Source organism: Thunnus albacares, chromosome 4, assembly GCF_914725855.1.
Source record: "Thunnus albacares chromosome 4, fThuAlb1.1, whole genome shotgun sequence".
NCBI classification, from domain to species: Eukaryota; Metazoa; Chordata; class Actinopteri; order Scombriformes; family Scombridae; genus Thunnus; species Thunnus albacares.
This window is the reverse complement of record NC_058109.1, coordinates 9,082,837-9,102,261: the sequence shown is the minus strand read 5'-3', so window position 1 is coordinate 9,102,261 and position 19,425 is coordinate 9,082,837. Positions and strand designations below refer to the sequence as shown.

Below are 19,425 nucleotides of genomic sequence, written 5' to 3'. Positions count from 1 at the left end.
TTCTTAATGATCACAAAATTCAATTGATTTTCAATATGAAAATATTATGTTGTCACTAGAAAACTGTGACAGTGTGACCTTAATCAAAGCTTTTACAGTAAAAGAATAAACACATTGATCTTAAAACAGATCATTTCTGAGTAATCACATGAAGTGGGGTAAAGTCCACTATGATATAAAATATCCATAAAAAGGACAATTAAGATTTTTGTTCAAAGTGATTAATACTAATCAAGAAGAAGTAACAAATATCACCATGGCATTATATTGAAACAATACATGTCATGTAGAGAGGCATTAAAGTATCACTAGAAAATTGTGATAGCATGATTTTAAGCAAACTTTTTAGAAAAAAGGATAAATGGATCTTACAACAGATCAGTTTTGACTAATCACAGAGATTAAAGTGAGGTAAAGTCCATTATAACAATATGTCCATAAAAAGGACAGTTAAAATTTGATCAAGATGATCAATACCAATCAAAAGGTAACAAATGTCACCATAGCATTATACTACCAATACATGAAGTACAATAAGGAATAATAACAATTGCCGATGCAATCAGATTTAGTTCATGCTACATGCATGACAAGATGCTCTTTCTTCACTTGAAAGATATTGTTGCTGTCATTTCCTTAGGAAATGTCATCTAGCACAAATACAAAAACACACAAATCAGCCTTCTGTATACAGAAGAACAAGTGAATTAAATCTCAAATGATTCAGTCCAGTAATGTTTGACCAACATGGTCATCTCAGTTTGTCTGGTAGTGTCTCCAGTCTGTATGAGTCTACCACGGCCTCCAGAGGGCGCTGTTGACTGGACTCTTCTCTTTGGTGATGCTGGTCTGGACTGTGGAGCTCAGAGGGGAGAAGTCAGCCTCTCTCAGGGACTTATCAGAGGAAGATTGCAGCTTGTTGAAGTGGTTCAGCAGTTGACTCTGGGACTGTGTCATCACCTTTTCCTTGGACAGGAAGTGTGCCACTTCTTGGACACACCTGGAGTAGCCCTGATCCACAGCTGCTGAGTGAACAGCTTGATGTTTTTGCTGCAGTCGTCTCAGGAAGCAAACTGTCATCTCCAGGATGTCTGCTTTCTCCAGCTTGGAGTCTGGCTGCTGTTTTAGGAACTCTGGACCCAGGAGAGACTTGAGCTGCTCAATGCTGCTGTTGATTCGCTCTCTGCGTAACTTCTCCACCAGAGGCTTTCTGAGCTGCAGAAAGAAGAATAAAGTCATTAATTAACTTATTCTGGAGTTTAATGTTAGCATAAAAAGAGCAACCTGTCATGAAAAGATGAAGTCATCATGAATCTTCAATTTACCTTGTGGGTCAGAGTCAGATGGTCCTGAGAGTTGGTCATTGCTGCAGTGATTGTAGGTGCCATAGCTGGATCTCTGTGCTGTAGAGGTCTCTGTAGAGAGAATCTGATCTCTGCTGGCTTCATCCCTCCTATTTATAGTCCCACATCTCCATATGAATGTGTGGGTCTTGGTCTGGTTGAAGTTTCTCACAGTCTCATCCAATCAGAGAGCTTGGTGAGACAAAAGAGGATGCAGCATGCTGAATGCTGTTAATGCCTGGGGGACAATGGTTAGATCTCAGGGGAACAGGTGGAGGACTGGGGGGATGATGGAGAGAGACTCACAGAGCTCTGTGTGAATCTGGGAAAGTGGTGACCCTGTAGAGACCAGATCTGCTGCCTGATGCTGAGATCAATGACTTTGAACACACGCTGATTGTTCCATCACACACGTGGGAGAAAGACAATTAAGTACATTAAGGATAAAAAAAAATACTATATGAAGTGTTAACTGAATTTAAAAATAAGTAGAAATAGACTTTTTGTCTCTAATGATTCTGTTGAGCCATGACCTAAAATCAACCAACTTACACTACTTATCTTCTATGTTCTCTTTAAGATTCAACTTCCTTTTTTATTTTCTACAGTTTGATATTTTTCCCAAATTTTGTTTAATTCATGATACTGTCATTTAGAAGCCAATTCTGCCAGGCATTAAATATGAGTGTGATAGTAATGGTATTTTTAAAACTTGAGTGCAACAATCACGCTGCCGTCCAGATGTAGCAGTCTCCTGACTTGTGCCTTGTCTTCAGTGTGAGTAAAAAGTTGATCTGAGTTTCCCACACTGACTCTTTGAATGCTGTGGTCAATGAACCTCAAAGGGACTTTGAATGGAGCTTTTGTGACTGATACTGGACGGATGTTGAAGTAGAAACTGAGCCTGACGTCACCAACCATCTGGAGGGAAAGAACACCATTGGCTGGCTCTGACAGTTTGTAAAGTTTGAAATTGTTATTAAATTCTTATCATGAAGAGTCCGCTCAATTGTTTTGGCAAAATATTTAGTCAACATCCAATCATTTTTGCACATTTCAAACATCCAATCACAATTTCTTCATTTTGTCACCTACTGGATCAAAATTTCAGCTCTATACATGAGGGTGGGAGGTTGAGACAGCTGTTTCCTGAAGTGTGCCAAATCCCTCTGGAGAATAGGAGGCTGGATGGGTCGAGAATCTTTATAAGGCTTAATTCGTCTCTCCAGAGCTTTCCCACACTCTGTCCATTAAAATAAATTTAAGGATGTCTCTAAATCCAAATAGACTTTTCGAGTTTTTTTTTTTTATATATATATATATGCTGAGGGAGTTATATTTTTTCTTTTTCTGTTTACACTGTATAGCTTATCAAATTGGCAGTAATGGAAACCAGTGGAGAAATCACCTTAGACATTTAAATATTCAAAACACCTATAGTCTAAATATAACCAATATTCTGAGGTCAACATGTGATACTTTGCTGTGATTATACAGTCAGCAAAACTGATAAAGATAAATTTTGATTTCTAAATAGCAATTTTAGGGTCACAATCTGCCTCACAAACTTACTTAGTGACTTTGCTAAGTCTCCACTTTTGTAAATGGAAATATATAAAACTGAAGAGGATTTCACTCATTGAAAGAAAAAGTTAAAATTGACTATATGATTTTTAACAGGTAAGAAAGTTTCTCTTTTGGAAGCCAAAGTCCCTCTCAACCTCTGTCTCCTGAGGCCAAAGGTCTGGATCTATTGTCCTGCGGTGGCTCTGTGAGTGAGTTTCCTCTGGTTTCCCACACTCTGTGTTTTCACTGCTTTCACTGGAGGAACAATAGAAGTGTGTCTCATTATGCATCACATTAGATGCAATATCAGGCCTCTTTAAATAAGGAGAACGATTAAGATTAAACTGTTTACATTAAAAGACTTACAACTTACAGTTATACCAAAAGGATGTTGAAGTAAAAGTGTCTTTGAAATGTAAGTTTTCTAATTTGGTTTGATAACTTGCCCAACAGCAGAGTGACATAAAATTGATAATGACACGTCATCAAACATCCTAATGGAACTGTTTCACAAAGTACTATCTTTAGCTACATCATGAGTACACAACTAGTGTTCATGTGGAATTTAATTGTTATATTTTTCAACTAAAGTTTGGAACAGTAATTGAATTCAATGAATTCAGTGTGGAAAGTCACTTTTGTTGTTATAAAGAGGTAAAATATGACACAAAATAACATGAAAAGACAAAACTTGTAATTGGTAGTTTGTTTATTCAACGTGGCACAATGAGCCACACAAAGGTTGCAAGCTCCAACAAGAGGTGATGATACATCACAACAACAACTTGTAGATTTCTACAAGACACACTGTACTCAGAGAGAGTAAAGGAACAGCTGTCTTTATAAAAGACAAACAATTGACAGTATTTGAGGACACAGTTCTCACTGTCCTTTGAAATCTTTTCCAAATGGATTAAAAACTTTACACTGATCTTACAACAGATGGCATTGTTCTTAATGATCACAAAATTCAATTGATTCTCAATATGAAAATATTATGTTGTCACTGGAAAACTGTGACAGTGTGACCTTAATCAAAGCTTTTACAGTAAAAGAATAAACACATTGATCTTAAAACAGATCATTTCTGAGTAATCACATGAAGTGGGGTAAAGTCCACTATGATAAAATATCCATAAAACGGACAATTAAGATTTTTGTTTAAAATGATTAATACTAATCAATATCACCATTGCATTATATTGTAACAATACATTTCATGCAGTGAGGCATAAAAGTATCACTAGAAAATAGTGATAGCTTGATAAGCAAACTTTTTAGAAAAAAGGATAAATGGATCTTACAACAGATCAGTGTTTAGTAATCACAGAGATTAAAGTGAGGTAAAGTCCATTAAAACAATGTGTCCATAAAAAGGACATTTAAATTTTGATCAAACTGATCAATACCAATCAAAAGGTAACAAATGTTACCATAGCATTATACACTACTAATACATGAAGTACAATAAGGAATAATAATTGCTGATGCAATCAGATTTAGTTCATGCTACATGCATGACAAGATGCTCTTTCTTCACTTGAAAGATATTGTTGCTGTCATTTCCTTAGGAAATGTCATCTAGCACAAATACAAAGACACACAAATCAGCCTTCTGTATACAGAAGAACAAGTGAATTAGTCCAATAATGTTTGACCAACATGGTCATCTCAGTTTGTCTGGTAGTGTCTCCAGTCTGTATGAGTCTACCACGGCCTCCAGAGGGCGCTGTTGACTGGACTCTTCTCTTTGGTGATGCTGGTCTGGACTGTGGAGCTCAGAGAAGAGAAGTCAGCCTCTCTCAGGTTCTTATCAGAGGAAGACTGCAGCTTGTTGAAGTGGTTCAGCAGTCTCCCTTGCTGTTGATTCTGCTGCTGCAGCTGTGTCAGGAAGCAAACTGTCATCTCCAGGATGTCTGCTTTCTCCAGCTTGGAGTCTGGCTGCTGTTTGAGGAACTCTGGACCCAGGAGAGACTTGAGCTGCTCAATGCTGCTGTTGATTCGTTCTCTGCGTAACTTCTCCACCAGAGGCTTTCTGAGCTGCAGAAAGAAGAACAAAGTCATTAATCAACTTATTCTGGAGTTTAATGATAGCATAAAAAGAACAACCTGTCATGACAAGATGAAGTCATCATGAATCTTCAATTTACCTTGTGGGTCAGAGTCAGATGGTCCTGAGAGTTGGTCATTGCTGCAGTGATTGTAGGTGCCATAGCTGGATCTCTGTGCTGTAGAGGTCTCTGTAGAGAGAATCTGATCTCTGCTGGATTCATCCCTCCTATTTATAGTCCCACATCTCCATATGAATGTGTGGGTCTTGGTCTGACTAGAGTTTCTCACAGTCTCATCCAATCAGAGAGCTTGGTGAGACAATAAAGGACACACACGCCGAATGCTGTTAATGCCTGGGGGACAATGGTTAGATCTCAGGGGAACAGGTGGAGGACTGGGGGGATGATTGAGAGAGACTCACAGAGCTCTGTGTGAATCTGGGAAAGTGGTGACCCTGTAGAGAGAAGAACTGCTGCCTGATGCTGAGATCAATGACTTTGAACACACGCTGATTGTTCCATCACACACGTGGGAGAAAGACAATTAAGTACATTAAGGATAAAAAGTACTATATAAAGTGCTAACTGAATTTAAAAATCAGTAAAAATAGACATTTTGTCTCTAATGATTCTGTTGAGCCATGAGCTAAATTAACCAACTTACACTACTTATCTTCTATTTTTTCTTTATAATTCAGGTACACTTTTCATTGTATACAGTTTGGTATTTTTTCTAAATTTTGTTTAATTCATGATACTGTCATTTAGAAGCCAATTCTGCCAGGCATTAAATATGAGAGTGATGGTAATGGTATTTTTAAAAACTTGAACAAAACAATCACGCTGCCGTCCAGATGTAGCGGTCTTCTGACTTGTGCCTTGTCCTCTGTGAGTAAAGAGTTGATCTGAGTTTCCCACACTGACTCTTTGAATGCTGTGGTCAATGAACCACAAAGGGACTTTGAATGGAGCTTTTGTGACTGATACTGGGCGGGTGTTGTAGTAGAAACAGAGCCTGACGTCACCAACCATCTGGAGGGAAAGAACACCATTGGCTGGCTCTGACAGTTTGTAAAGTTTGAAATTGTGATTAAATGTATCATCAGAAAGGGTAATACCAATTATTTTGGTGAATTATTCAGTCAATGTCCAATAATTTTCATACATATTGAATATTAAGTCAAATTCCTGCCATTTTTTTCACCAACTGGATCAGAATTTCATCTCTATACATGAGGCTGGGAGGTTGAGACAGCTGTTTCCCTGAAGTGTGCCATATCTCTTTGGAGAATAGGAGGCTGCTGGTGGAGTCGATGATGCTAATCAGGCTCAACTTTGCTATCCAGAGCTTTCCCACACTTTTTCCATTAAAAGAAACTTTGGCGTGTGCCTAAATCCAAACTGAATTTTTGAGGAGTCATTTTAACACTTGGAGGCAATTTTTTTTTCTTCTTACAGTGTACAACACATTGAGATTTTTATTTTCAAAGTATGTAGAAAATCCAATTAGGAGTAATGGAAACCAGTGGAGAAATCCTCTCAGTCATTTAAATATTCAACACACCTATCATCTAAATATAACCAATTTTCACTGAGGTCAACTTGTGATACTTTGCTGTGGTTATACACTTAGCAAAACACTGAACATGGTTTAAATACTGAACAATTTTATTAATGTCTTGTTTTCAAAGAAACAGTATTTTGGGGCCGTAATCCTGAAATTTTATGGAAATTTTGAAAACCCACATATGATATATTTTTACTTATAAATAACAATTTAAAGGTCACAGTCTGCATCACAAACTTACTTAGTGACTTAGCTGAGTCCCCGCTTTTGGAAATGGCAATATATAAAACAGGTGACGGTGATTTCAATCAATGGAAGAAAAGGTTTGAATTTTAATCAGATAAGAATGTTTTCAGTTTTTGGAGCTGGAGTCTCTTTTAACCTCTGTCTCCTGAGGCCAAAGGTCTGGATCTATTGTCCTGCAGGGTCTCTGTGAGTGAGTTTCCTCTGGTTTCCCACACTCTGTGTTTTCACTGCTTTCACTGGAGGAACAATAGAAGTGTGTCTCATTATGCATCACATTAGATACAATATCAGGCCTCTTTAAATAAGGAGAATGATTGAGATTAAACTGTTTACATTAAAAGACTTATCACTTACAGTTATACCAAAAAGATGTTGAAGTAAAGGTGTCTTTGAAATGTAAGTTTTCTAATTTGTTTTGATGGTTTGACCTACAGCAGAGTGACATAAAATGGATAAAAACACTTCATCAAACATCTTAATGGAACGGCTTCACAAAGTATTATCTTAACCTACATCATGGGTGCATAATTACTGTGTATTGAATATTTTTCAACTAAAGGTTGGAACAGTAATTGAATTCAATGAGTTAAGTGTGGAAAGTCACTTTTGTCATTATAAAGAGGTAAAATATGACACAAAATACATGAAAACACAAATTTAGCAACTTGCATTGTTTGTTTATTCAACGTGGCACAATAAGCCTCATAAAGTTTACAAGATTCAACAAGAGGTGATGATACATCACAACAACAACTTGTAGAATTCTACAAGACACACTGTACTCAGACAGAGTAAAGGAACAGCTGTCTTTATAAAAGACAAACAATTGACAGTATTCGAGGACACAGTTCTCACTGTCCTTTGAAATCTTTTCCAAATGGATTAAAAACTTTACACTGATCTTACAACAGATGGCATTGTTCTTAATGATCACAAAATTCAATTGATTTTCAATATGAAAATATTATGTTGTCACTAGAAAACTGTGACAGTGTGACCTTAATCAAAGCTTTTACAGTAAAAGAATAAACACATTGATCTTAAAACAGATCATTTCTGAGTAATCACATGAAGTGGGGTAAAGTCCACTATGATAAAATATCCATTAAAAGGACAATTAAGATTTTTGTTCAGAATGATTAATACTAATCAAGAAGTAACAAATATCACCATGGCATTATATTGAAACAATACATGTCACGTAGAGAGGCATTAAAGTATCACTAGAAAATTGTGATAGCATGATTTTAAGCAAACTTTTTAGAAAAAAGGATAAATGGATCTTACAACAGATCAGTTTTGACTAATCACAGAGATTAAAGTGAGGTAAAGTCCATTATAACAATATGTCCATAAAAAGGACAGTTAAAATTTGATCAAGATGATCAATACCAATCAAAAGGTAACAAATGTCACCATAGCATTATACTACCAATACATGAAGTACAATAAGGAATAATAATAATTGCTGATGCAATCAGATTGAGTTCATGCTACATGCATGACAAGATGCTCTTTCTTCACTTGAAAGATATTGTTGCTGTCATTTCCTTAGGAAATGTCATCTAGCACAAATACAAAAACACACAAATCAGCCTTCTGTATACAGAAGAACAAGTGAATTAAAACTCAAATCATTCAGTCCAATAATGTTTGACCAACATGGTCATCTCAGTTTGTCTGGTAGTGTCTCCAGTCTGTATGAGTCTACCACGGCCTCCAGAGGGCGCTGTTGACTGGACTCTTCTCTTTGGTGATGCTGGTCTGGACTGTGGAGCTCAGAGGGGAGAAGTCAGCCTCTCTCAGGGACTTATCAGAGGAAGATTGCAGCTTGTTGAAGTGGTTCAGCAGTTGACTCTGGGACTGTGTCATCACCTTTTCCTTGGACAGGAAGTGTGCCACTTCTTGGACACACCTGGAGTAGCCCTGATCCACAGCTGCTGAGTGAACAGCTTGATGTTTTTGCTGCAGTCGTCTCAGGAAGCAAACTGTCATCTCCAGGATGTCTGCTTTCTCCAGCTTGGAGTCTGGCTGCTGTTTGAGGAACTCTGGACCCAGGAGAGACTTGAGCTGCTCAATGCTGCTGTTGATTCGTTCTCTGCGTAACTTTTCCACCAGAGGCTTTCTGAGCTGCAGAAAGAAGAACAAAGTCATTAATCAACTTATTCTGGAGTTTAATGTTAGCATGAACAAAGGCAACGTTTCATGAATGATGATTGATTCTCCATGAATCTTCAATTTACCTTGTGAGTCAGAGTCAGATGGTCCTGAGAGTTGGTCATTGCTGCAGTGATTGTAGGTGCCATAGCTGGATCTCTGTGCTGTAGAGGTCTCTGTAGAGAGAATCTGATCTCTGCTGGCTTCATCTCTCTTATTTATAGTCCCACATCTCCATATGAATGTGTGGGTCTTGGTCTGGCTGGAGTTTCTCACAGTCTCAGCCAATCAGAGAGCCAGACAAAAGAAAAAGGAATGCTAAGCCTCCACATGCTCAGTAGGACAATGGTTAAATCTCAGGGGAACAGGTTTTGGACTCGGGGGGGGGGGGGGGGGGGGGGGGTAATGGGCATCCAGACCTCCTTTTGAATCTGGGAATGTGGTGACTGCAGGGAGAGCAGATCTGCTGGCTCATGCTGCAGATCAATGACTTTTTTGAGCATCCACTCATCATACCATCACTCATGTAAGATCATGGAGTCTATACACAATTCTTGTGCTCGAGCGAAATTCACCCTACAGCATGTAGGATATACTTTATGTATCTTAATAAAAGCATCAATATAAAATGTATTGTTGTGTGCAAAATCTTTTCTGTGGAATACAACTCTTTGTGGGTGTAAGTTTATACATTCTACACCCACTAATATATAATTTTTTTCCTGCTGTATACAGGTTGTAAACTAAATTGATACATTTTATTATAAAATAAAATAGATTTCCTCAGTGCAAGACACTGGAAAAACAACTTCAGATGGCATGGTATTTGTATATTATTAATAATTATACTCTTAGTGTCCAGATGTAGCAGGTGTGTCCTCTGTCTTGTGGCTGGAAGTTGGTGTGAGTAGAAAGTTGCTCTGAGTTTCCCACACTGACTCTTTGAATGGTGTGGTCAGTGCGCTACAAAAGAACTTTGAAAGGAGCTTTTGTGACGGACGCCGGTTGCGTGCTACAATAGATAAAGAACCTGACGTCACCAACCATCTGGAGGGAAAGAACATCATTGGTTAACTTAAACATTTAAGATGCAGTTAAAACATACATGAAGTTTCTGCAATCATACTAACTTGGCTTCCACTTTCTCAATTTACAGTGAATATGCAATCAAAATGAAACCTTTTTTTCATCAAATGGACCAATATTCTAGCTCTTTAGACAAGGTTGGAAGATTGAGACAGCTGTTTCTTTAAGTGTGCCACATCCTTTTGGATAATAGTTGGTTGCTGGTGGGGTTAGAGATTCAAATCAACCTGAACTATGACTCTTTTCTTCAGAGCTTTCCCACACTCTGCCCGTTGACAAAAAGTGAGGCATGTGCTGTGTTAAAAGAGGATTCTAGTCAGCACATCCAGTAGCCATTACTTTTATTTGATTCTACAGTACCTTTTGGTGGGTTAAAGGTTACTGAAGATTTTCATTTAGAAGTGTAGTTTAAAAAATTACACCAGCAGTAAATGTTTTAGGCCAGTGATTACGTTCACATTAAAAGTGTTGTGCTTCATCTCACTAGTATTAAGACTAAAGTCAATGAAATTGTCAGATGAGTTATATTTCAATATAACAAGAAACTTAAGTTTAAATGGGAATAAAGTCCTCTTGATCAATTGGCAACGTTGTTACAACTATTAATCGTGACCTGCTGCATATTGTAAAAGCAATTAAAGCAAATTAAATTTATGAGACTGATTTCAAACAGATCAGCATTTTTTTTTGTTTTAGTACCATTTAACCTCTGTCACTTCAGGACACAGGTCGTAATCTATTGTATCATTTGAGCTCTGTGAGTGAGTTTTCTCTGGTTTCCCACAGCCTGTCCTTTGACTGCTTTTATTAGAGGATCAATACAAGTGTGTCTCATTATGCATCACATTAGCTGCCATGTGTGGCCTCTTCAGGAGAAAAGATTCAAATTAACATGAAGGTTTTCACATTCCAACACCTCAAATTCACTATTGCACCAAACATATGACACAGCACATTTTTTAATATAATCAGACACAATGAAAATGTCCTGATTTGGTTTAGTGACTAAATATGAGCCGCTGCATTTAAATATTGACATAAAAGATGTTGGTCTATCAAATCTCTTCTTCAATCCAAATTTAAATGTGCTCTGCTTTGATTTAAACAAAAATATCAACATTAACATGTAGATAATGGATGGGGAATTATGTCCCAGATTTGATCAGAGATGTTTGTTATTTGATCCATACTGTGATGATAGATAACTCTATCTATGACAAAAATGCAAGAAAGAAACACTTGAGGAATCTATCATCATCATTGCAATGTAGCTATAGATTAAAATAAGTAACAAAGATCACAAAATGCAATTGAATTGATTATGTTTTTGTTTATTCAAACAAACTCAATAATAACAAATGAAATTTTCAGCTGGGGGCACAAAGATGCGATGATACATCACAACAATAAAATGGACACTTCTCCAAGACACACTGTACTCAAACTGAGTGGAGGAGCAGTCGTCTTTATAAAAGACACAAACATTATGAGCTTCATCACTCAATCTTAATTAAAATATTATTTGCACTTTATAACAAAGGCAAAGGTAGAAAAAAGTGACCTTAGAACAGATCAGGTTAAGATAATCACAAAGTGATAAGAATAGATTAATACCTATTTAAGTCAATACATTTTTATAAATAAAAATGTTCAATAGCATTACAGTCTTAGCACCAGGTTAAGCAAACCTTTTAGATAAAAGGATAAAAAATACAGGTTAAACTATAACAGATCAATAATCAAAGAGATTAATATGATCACATGAAGTGAATTTTGACAAAATGTCCACACAAAGGACAAATAAAGGTTTTGATCGAAAAGACCACAAACAAATGTTCTTTCTTAACATGAAAGATACTGTTATGTTTTAACATTTCCTTAGGAAATGACATTTTCCTCAACAAAAAAGTTGGAAATCCAGATAAAAGCATTTAAACAGGCTTCAGTATGTTCAAAAAATTGAATTCTATTTATCTTCAACCAACATGGTCATCTCAGTTTGTCTGGTAGTGTCTCCAGTCTGTATGAGTCTACCACGGCCTCCAGAGGGCGCTGTTGACTGGACTCTTCTCTTTGGTGATGCTGGTCTGGACTGTGGAGCTCAGAGGAGAGAAGTCAGCCTCTCTCAGGTTCTTATCAGAGGAAGATTGCAGCTTGTTGAAGTGGTTCAGCAGTCTTCTCTGTGTCTTCACCTTTTCCTTGAACAGAAAGTGCACCATCTCTTGGATACACCTGGACAAGCCCTGATCCACAGCTGCTGACTCCACATCTTGATGCTGCTGCTGCAGTCGTCCCAGGAAGTGAACTGTCATCTCCAGGATGATATTGATCTTAAAACAGATCATTTTGAGTAATCACATGAAGTGAGGTTAAGTCCACTATGATAAAATGTCCATAAAAAGGACAATCAGGATATTTCTTCAAAATGATTCATATTAATCAAGAGGTTACAAATATCACCATTGCATTATGTTGTAACAATACATGATGTGCAATGAAGCATAAAAGTATCACTAGAAAATTGTGATAGCATGATTTTAAGAAAACCTTTTTAAAAGGATAAATATTTGGATCTTACAACAGATCAATTTTAACTAATCACAGAGATTAAAGTAACATAAAGTCCATTATAACAATATGTCCATAAAAAGGACGGTTAAAAGTTTGATCAACATGATCAATACCATTCATAAGGTAACAAATGTTACCATAGCATTATATACTACTCACACATGAAGTACAATAAGGAATAATAACAATTGCTAATGCAATCAGATTTAGTTCATGCTACATGCATGACAAGATGCTCTTTCTTCACTTGAAAGATATTGTTGCTGTCATTTCCTTAGGAAATGTCATCTAGCACAAATACAAAAACACACAAATCAGCCTTCTGTATACAGAAGAACAAGTGAATTAAAACTCAAATCATTCAGTCCAGTAATCTTTGACCAACATGGTCATCTCAGTTTGTCTGGTAGTGTCTCCAGTCTGTATGAGTCTACCACGGCCTCCAGAGGGCGCTGTTGACTGGACTCTTCTCTTTGGTGATGCTGGTCTGGACAGTGGAGCTCAGAGGAGAGAAGTCAGCCTCTCTCAGGTTCTTATCAGAGGAAGACTGCAGCTTGTTGAAGTGGTTCAGCAGTCTTCCTTGCTGTTGATTCTGCTGCTGCAGCTGTGTCAGGAAGCAAACTGTCATCTCCAGGATGTCTGCTTTCTCCAGCTTGGAGTCTGGCTGCTGTTTGAGGAACTCTGGACCCAGGAGAGACTTGAGCTGCTCAATTCTGCTGTTGATTCACTTTCTGTACAACATCTCCACCAGAGGCTTTCTGAGCTGCAGAAAGAAGAACAACGTTATTAATAAATGTATTCTAGAGTATAGTTTTGACAAGTTAAAAAGAACAACCTGTCATGAAAAGATGAAGTCATCATGAATCTTCAATTTACCTTGTGGGTCAGAGTCAGATGGTCCTGAGAGTTGGTCATTGCTGCAGTGATTGTAGGTGCCATAGCTGGATCTCTGTGCTGTAGAGGTCTCTGAAGAGAGAATCTGATCTCTGCTGGTTTCATCCCTCCTATTTATAGTCCCACATCTCCATATGAATGTGTGGGTCTTGGTTTGGCTGGAGTTTCTCACAGTCTCAGTCAGTCAGAGTGCCAGACAATAAAAAAGCCACACACTCAATGGTCATATTAGTAAGGGACAATGGTTAGATCTCAGGGGAACAGGTGGAGGACTTGGGGGGCGTGATAGAGAGAGACTCACAGAGCACTGTGTGAATCTGGGAAAGTGGTGACCCTGTAGAGAGCAGATCTGCTGCCTGATGCTGAGATCAATGACGTTGACTCAGCATATGTTCATCATTCCATCACATGTGTGAGACCAGACTCTTCATACAGCTTATGTGTTAGAGTGAAATTTACTTCATAGCTTCATTTATAGTTTCTGTAAGGGTCCACAAAATGTGAAATTTGTCTTCTGAACCCTTTACATGTGTATGTGCAGCTCAAAATTTATGATCGCACAGACTGTAGATGCTGACAAACGTGAACATGTTTTTATATGCAGATGCCCATGGTACCCATGAGCACCCTTTTTGGGGTAATGTTTGCAAGTTAAAGGGTATAAATTATATCTAACTAAATAAAAATATTAGTGGAAAAATGTATTTTGGTGTGTAACATCTCTATAGTGGAGTAAAACTCTGATCCATAACTTTGCCAAAGTAAATTTGCACATTATAAATGAACTATTATGTAATAATCAGTTTGTTCTATACAGGGTTATACTTTATTGAAATATAACAACATTTTTCAGTTTTATTTTAAACATTTTTCATCAGTGCATCAAGGCATTTTAAAACAACATCAGATATCCACAGCGGTTTTATATTTAATATTGTTTAAATTGAGACAAAGTCATCCTGGCATCCAGATGTAGCAGGTGGCTCCTCTGTCTTGTGGCTGGAAGTTGGTGTGAGTAGAAAGTTGCTCTCAGTTTCCCACACTGACTCTTTAAGTGAGGTGGTCAGTGTACTATAAAAGAACTTTGAAAGGAGCTTTTGTGACGGACGCTGGTTGTAGAAAAAGAAAAGAAAAAGAGCCTGAGGTCACCAACCATCTGGTAGGAACAAACACCACTGGGTTTAAAATCCACTCAAAAATACACCAAGTAAGGAATCATACTAAATTGACACTTATTTTTCATCCTTAAGTTGAAGAATGTAAAAAAAATAATAAATAAAGTCAGAAGAATGTCTTAGTATCATCAACTTGACTAAAGTTTCAGCTCTATATATAAGGGGGGGGGGGGGGGGGGGGGGTTGGGACATCTGTTTCCTGAAGTGTGCCAAACCTCTCTGGACAAAAGTCGGCTGCTGGTGTTGTTGAGGATGCAAATCAACTTGAACTGTGACTCTCTTCTTCCAAGCTTTCCCACACTTTCCAGTGACAGAATGTTATCTTGTGCCACTGTTTTGTGCACAGGCCACTATTTCTATTCCTTGGAATGTTTTTTTCTTTTTTTTTTGGTTTGTTTTTTAGTGTAGAACTCAAGATTTTAATCAAAAATGTAAAACAACCTTAACATTAGCTATAAATGTTGCTGGCCAGTAGTATTATTATTTACATTCTTGGAAAATACAATAAATTTATAAAAAAAATAAAAAATAAAGACTGACCTTGAAGGGTAAAATGGGTCTTTAGTATTCAGAATCATCATATTGCTCTGCACAATATTTGGATTGAACAATTTTTCACTTTAACTTATTGGTATCCCAAGACTCTATCATACGAACATGTATGTAACTTACCAAAACTTTGTGTAATTTAACACTGTAAAAATATTCTTTTCAACTTGAGCAACTTACAGTATTTTCAGAACTGCTGATGCTGATTTTGTTTCAAAATTTGACATTATGAGTATGATTTAAAATTAGCAGGTTCTTTTTTCTTTGATATCACCATATTATCTTGTAAACTCTGTCTCCTCTGGGAAGAGGTCTTGATCTTTTATCCTATTGGGACTCTGTGAGCGAGGTTTCTCTTGCTTACTGTTGTGGATATTTTGAGCGATGATCAGCACCTCAGTTGAGAAAAGTGCACACAAGTCTTTGATGTCTTAAAGCTGAAAATGTTTATTGAAGTACTTGATAAAGGAGAACTGAAATAGCGAACATCGAAGTCATCTGCAACTCGAATGCTGTCTCTATCCGTTCTGCCCCCTGAAAGTCTGAGTCTTAGTCTTTAGCCCAAGCAGATCAGCCTACGATATGAAAAATTAGTCTAATTGGTTCACTAGTTTCTAAACAAGGAACTGTGTTTTACCCGTGTCAGTTCAGGTCACGTTGCATTAAACTTCAGGTCACTATCAGCACATTCTGGCTACACATTCCACCTATCTGTGTTGTCTAGGAAGGCCCTCTCTGACCTTGGTGACCATGGCAATGCTGATTTACCCTTTATCAGAGGGGTTTCTGCTTTCCCCAAAACATCACAGACAGCTGGAGTCTCAAGGAGAGGAGAATATGTCCCCTTCCTGCTTAAGAGTTACAGTGTGACCTCAAGACCCAGGCTTGACCCAGTGTAACCCAATTTGTTACTCCTAAAGATGGAAAATCCCATAACACTTACCACTCTGTCCTTTCACTGAGTTTACTGGAGAATCAATACAAGTGTGTCTCATTACCTGCAATGTGTGGCATCTTGCAGACAAGAACATTTCACTTTTCTCCATGCAGTTTTAAAGTTTTCACAGATTTTCACATTCCAACACCTGAAACTGACAATTGCATGAAAATCATGATTCAGCAAAAAGTTTGTAATTGAAATACAGTCAGAGGCACATTGAAAATGTCTCCACTTAGTTTCGTGACTTATTATGACCCACCTCTTATGATTTAATGTGAGTGACATGGGTAATCCCAGTTTCTCAAATCTCTTCATCAATCCACATGATAAGGTATATACATAATGGATGACAAATCATGTCCCAGATTTGATCAGTGATGTTTGTAATTTGAGCCATGAAGTAACGATAGAGAACTCTATCTATGAAAAAAATTCAAGGAAAGAAAAACACTTGAGGAATCTATCATCATCATTGCAATGTAGCTATACATTAAAATAAGTAACACAAGATCACAAAATGCAATTGATTTGATTATGTTTTTGTTTATTCAAACAAACTCAATAACAACAAATGAAATTTTCAGCTGGGGGCACAAAGATGCGATGATACATCACAACAACAACTTGGACAATTTTCCAAGACACACTGTACTCAAAATGAGTGGAGGAGCAGTCATCTTTACAAAAGACACAAACATTATGAGCTTAAACATCACTCAGTCTTACATAAAATACTGTTTGCCCTTTATAACAAAGGCAAAGGTAGAAAAAAGTGACCTTAGAACAGATCAGGTTCAGATAATCACAAAGTTATAAGAATAGATTAATACCTATTGAAGTCAATACATTTTTATAAATAAAAATGTTCAATAGCATTACAGTCTTAGTGCCAAGTTAAGCAAACCTTTCAGACAAAAGGATAAAAAAATACATATTAAAATATAACAGATGATTAATCAAGGAGATTAAAATGATCTCATGAAGTCCATTTTGACAAAATGTCCACACAAAGGACAAATAAAGGTTTTGATCAAAACGACCACAAACAAATGTTCTTTCTTAACATGAAAGATACTGTTATGTTTTAACATTTCCTTAGGAAATGACATTTTCCTCAACAGAAAAGTTGGAAATTTATTTAATTTATTTTTAAATTAATTTAAACAGCCTTCAGTATATACAGGACAAGTCCTTGAATTTCAAAAAATCAAATTCCATTAATCTTTGACCAACATGGTCATCTCAGTTTGTCTGGTAGTGTCTCCAGTCTGTATGAGTCTACCACAGCCGCCAGAGGGCGCTGTTGACTGGACTCTTCTATTTGGTGATGCTGGTCTGGACTGTGGAGTTCAGAGGAGAGAAGTCAGCCTCTCTCAGGTCCTTATCAGAGGAAGACTGCAGCTTGTTGAAGTGGTTCAGCAGTCTTCTCTGTGTCTTCACCTTTTCCTTAGACAGAAAGTGTGCCATCTCCTGGACTCACTTGGAGCAGCCCTGATCCACAGCTGCTGACTCCACATCTTGATTCTGCTGCTGCAGCTGTGTCAAGAAGCAAACTGTCATCTCCAGGATGTCTGCTTTCTCCAGCTTGGAGTCTGGCTGCTGTTTGAGGAACTCTGGACCCAGGAGAGACTTGAGCTGCTCAATGCTGCTGTTGCTCTTTGCTTAACTTCACCACCAGAGGCTTTCCGAGCTGCAGAAAGGAGAACAAAGTCATCAGTCAACTTATTCTGGAATTTATCATTTGCATGAACAAAGTCAACATCTCATGAAAAGATGAAGTCATCATGAATCTTCAATTTACCTTGTGGGTCAGAGTCAGATGGTCCTGAGAGTTGGTCATTGCTGCAGTGATTATAGGTGCCATAGCTGGATCTCTGTGCTGTAGAGGTCTCTGTAGAGAGAATCTGATCTCTGCTGGCTTCATCCCTCCTATTTATAGTCCCACATCTCCATATGAATGTGTGGGTCTTGGTCTGGTTGAAGTTTCTCACACTCTCAACCAATCAGAGAGCCTTGCAAGGCAATAAACAATGCAACAAGAACACATGAATGCTGTGACTGCTTGAGAAACAATGGCTAGAGACACAGATGGAGGACCGGGTCAATCACTTCAACTGAGCACAACCTGTCATACACGTGCCGTAGACCACAGACTCTATACACAGTCAATGTTGAAGTCTTTCTTATAGTCTGTCTGGTATAAATTACACAGTGACTCACATGTAGCTAAATATAAACATCAGTGAACATCAGTATGTCAGGATACAACTGAAATCCGTTGAGGTGTAACTTAATTGATTAAAAGGGTAATGTCTGCACACTGACTCCAAACCAATAATTTACTTGAATTGACGTTTTGATCCCAGCCAGATCTTTGTCAGGTCAGAATGTTTAAAAATAAAGTAGTCACAACACTCATACATATACAGTGTATATATATGTGATGTATATAGGTGCATAGAAAACTATACTAGAGACAGACATAGCACAGGGACAATAATACATCAAATATATAAAGTATGTCTAAATTATGTCAAATACACAAGAAAAAAATTCAAAATAGTTGTAAATTACAACAGCTATCAACAAGAAGCTATATATGTATTTATAAAATTGAAATTTACAAGAATATTTTTTCATATTTTTGGTTCAGACCTCTTAGGGCCTGAAGTCTGAAGTGTAACTTGATGCCATATGTCCACTAGTATAGTAATAGACGTATATAGCATATAAAATGATTCTGCCATTGTTGTACTGTACACAATTTAACACATTTTACATTGATTAGTTGATCAACAGATAATCAGTAAACAAGAATGTTAATAAACAATGAATTATTAGTTATTTATCCAGCAAAGATGCAAACTATTTGCTAGTTTGTGTTTTTTTAAATGTGAGAATTTGCTCTTTTATATCTTTGTAACATGAATATCTTCTGGTTTTTGACTGTTGGTTGGAATACGGACGCACTTTGAAGACATCACATTGACTTGTGGAAAATTATGATGGGCATTTTTCATTATTATCTGACAATCATCATCATTAATCAGTGACAAGTAATTTAAAATATATATATATATATATATTTTCTTGATAATGTAAGTACATTTTCTTGGCAGCCAGCTATTTATTTTAAACACATTTTTTTTATTCAGTGCTGCAATATGTTTTAACTGAGAGATCCAGATGTCCAGATGTATATATCATGTATCTTTTTGCTAGTTGTTGGTGTGAGTAGAAAGTTGCCCATAGTTTCCCACAATGTGTCTTTGAATGATGC

General features: G+C 37.2%; 3 protein-coding genes and 1 pseudogene across 3 annotated transcripts; all 4 read right to left on the bottom strand.

Annotated features, from left to right (window-relative positions):
• Positions 1–297: 297 nt before the first annotated feature.
• On the bottom strand, positions 298–2,280 carry LOC122980026 (transcription factor HES-5-like). Its single transcript, XM_044347697.1, has 2 exons — positions 1,326–2,280; positions 298–1,215 (listed from the first exon to the last, which is right to left on the bottom strand). The coding sequence occupies exons 1-2, from the start codon at positions 1,446–1,448 to the stop codon at positions 793–795; spliced, it is 546 nt and encodes a 181-aa protein (XP_044203632.1). The 5' UTR covers positions 1,449–2,280; the 3' UTR covers positions 298–792.
• Positions 2,281–4,517: 2,237 nt separating this feature from the next.
• Positions 4,518–5,270, bottom strand: LOC122980027 (transcription factor HES-5-like). Its single transcript, XM_044347698.1, has 2 exons — positions 5,060–5,270; positions 4,518–4,949 (listed from the first exon to the last, which is right to left on the bottom strand). The coding sequence occupies exons 1-2, from the start codon at positions 5,180–5,182 to the stop codon at positions 4,617–4,619; spliced, it is 456 nt and encodes a 151-aa protein (XP_044203633.1). The 5' UTR covers positions 5,183–5,270; the 3' UTR covers positions 4,518–4,616.
• Positions 5,271–7,550: 2,280 nt separating this feature from the next.
• On the bottom strand, positions 7,551–9,267 carry LOC122980028 (transcription factor HES-5-like). The gene is made up of 2 exons (XM_044347699.1): positions 9,017–9,267; positions 7,551–8,903 (listed from the first exon to the last, which is right to left on the bottom strand). Exons 1-2 carry the CDS (start codon positions 9,137–9,139, stop codon positions 8,481–8,483), a joined length of 546 nt encoding a protein of 181 aa, XP_044203634.1. The 5' UTR covers positions 9,140–9,267; the 3' UTR covers positions 7,551–8,480.
• Positions 9,268–17,423: 8,156 nt separating this feature from the next.
• On the bottom strand, positions 17,424–18,009 carry LOC122981484 (annotated as a pseudogene).
• Positions 18,010–19,425: the final 1,416 nt, after the last annotated feature.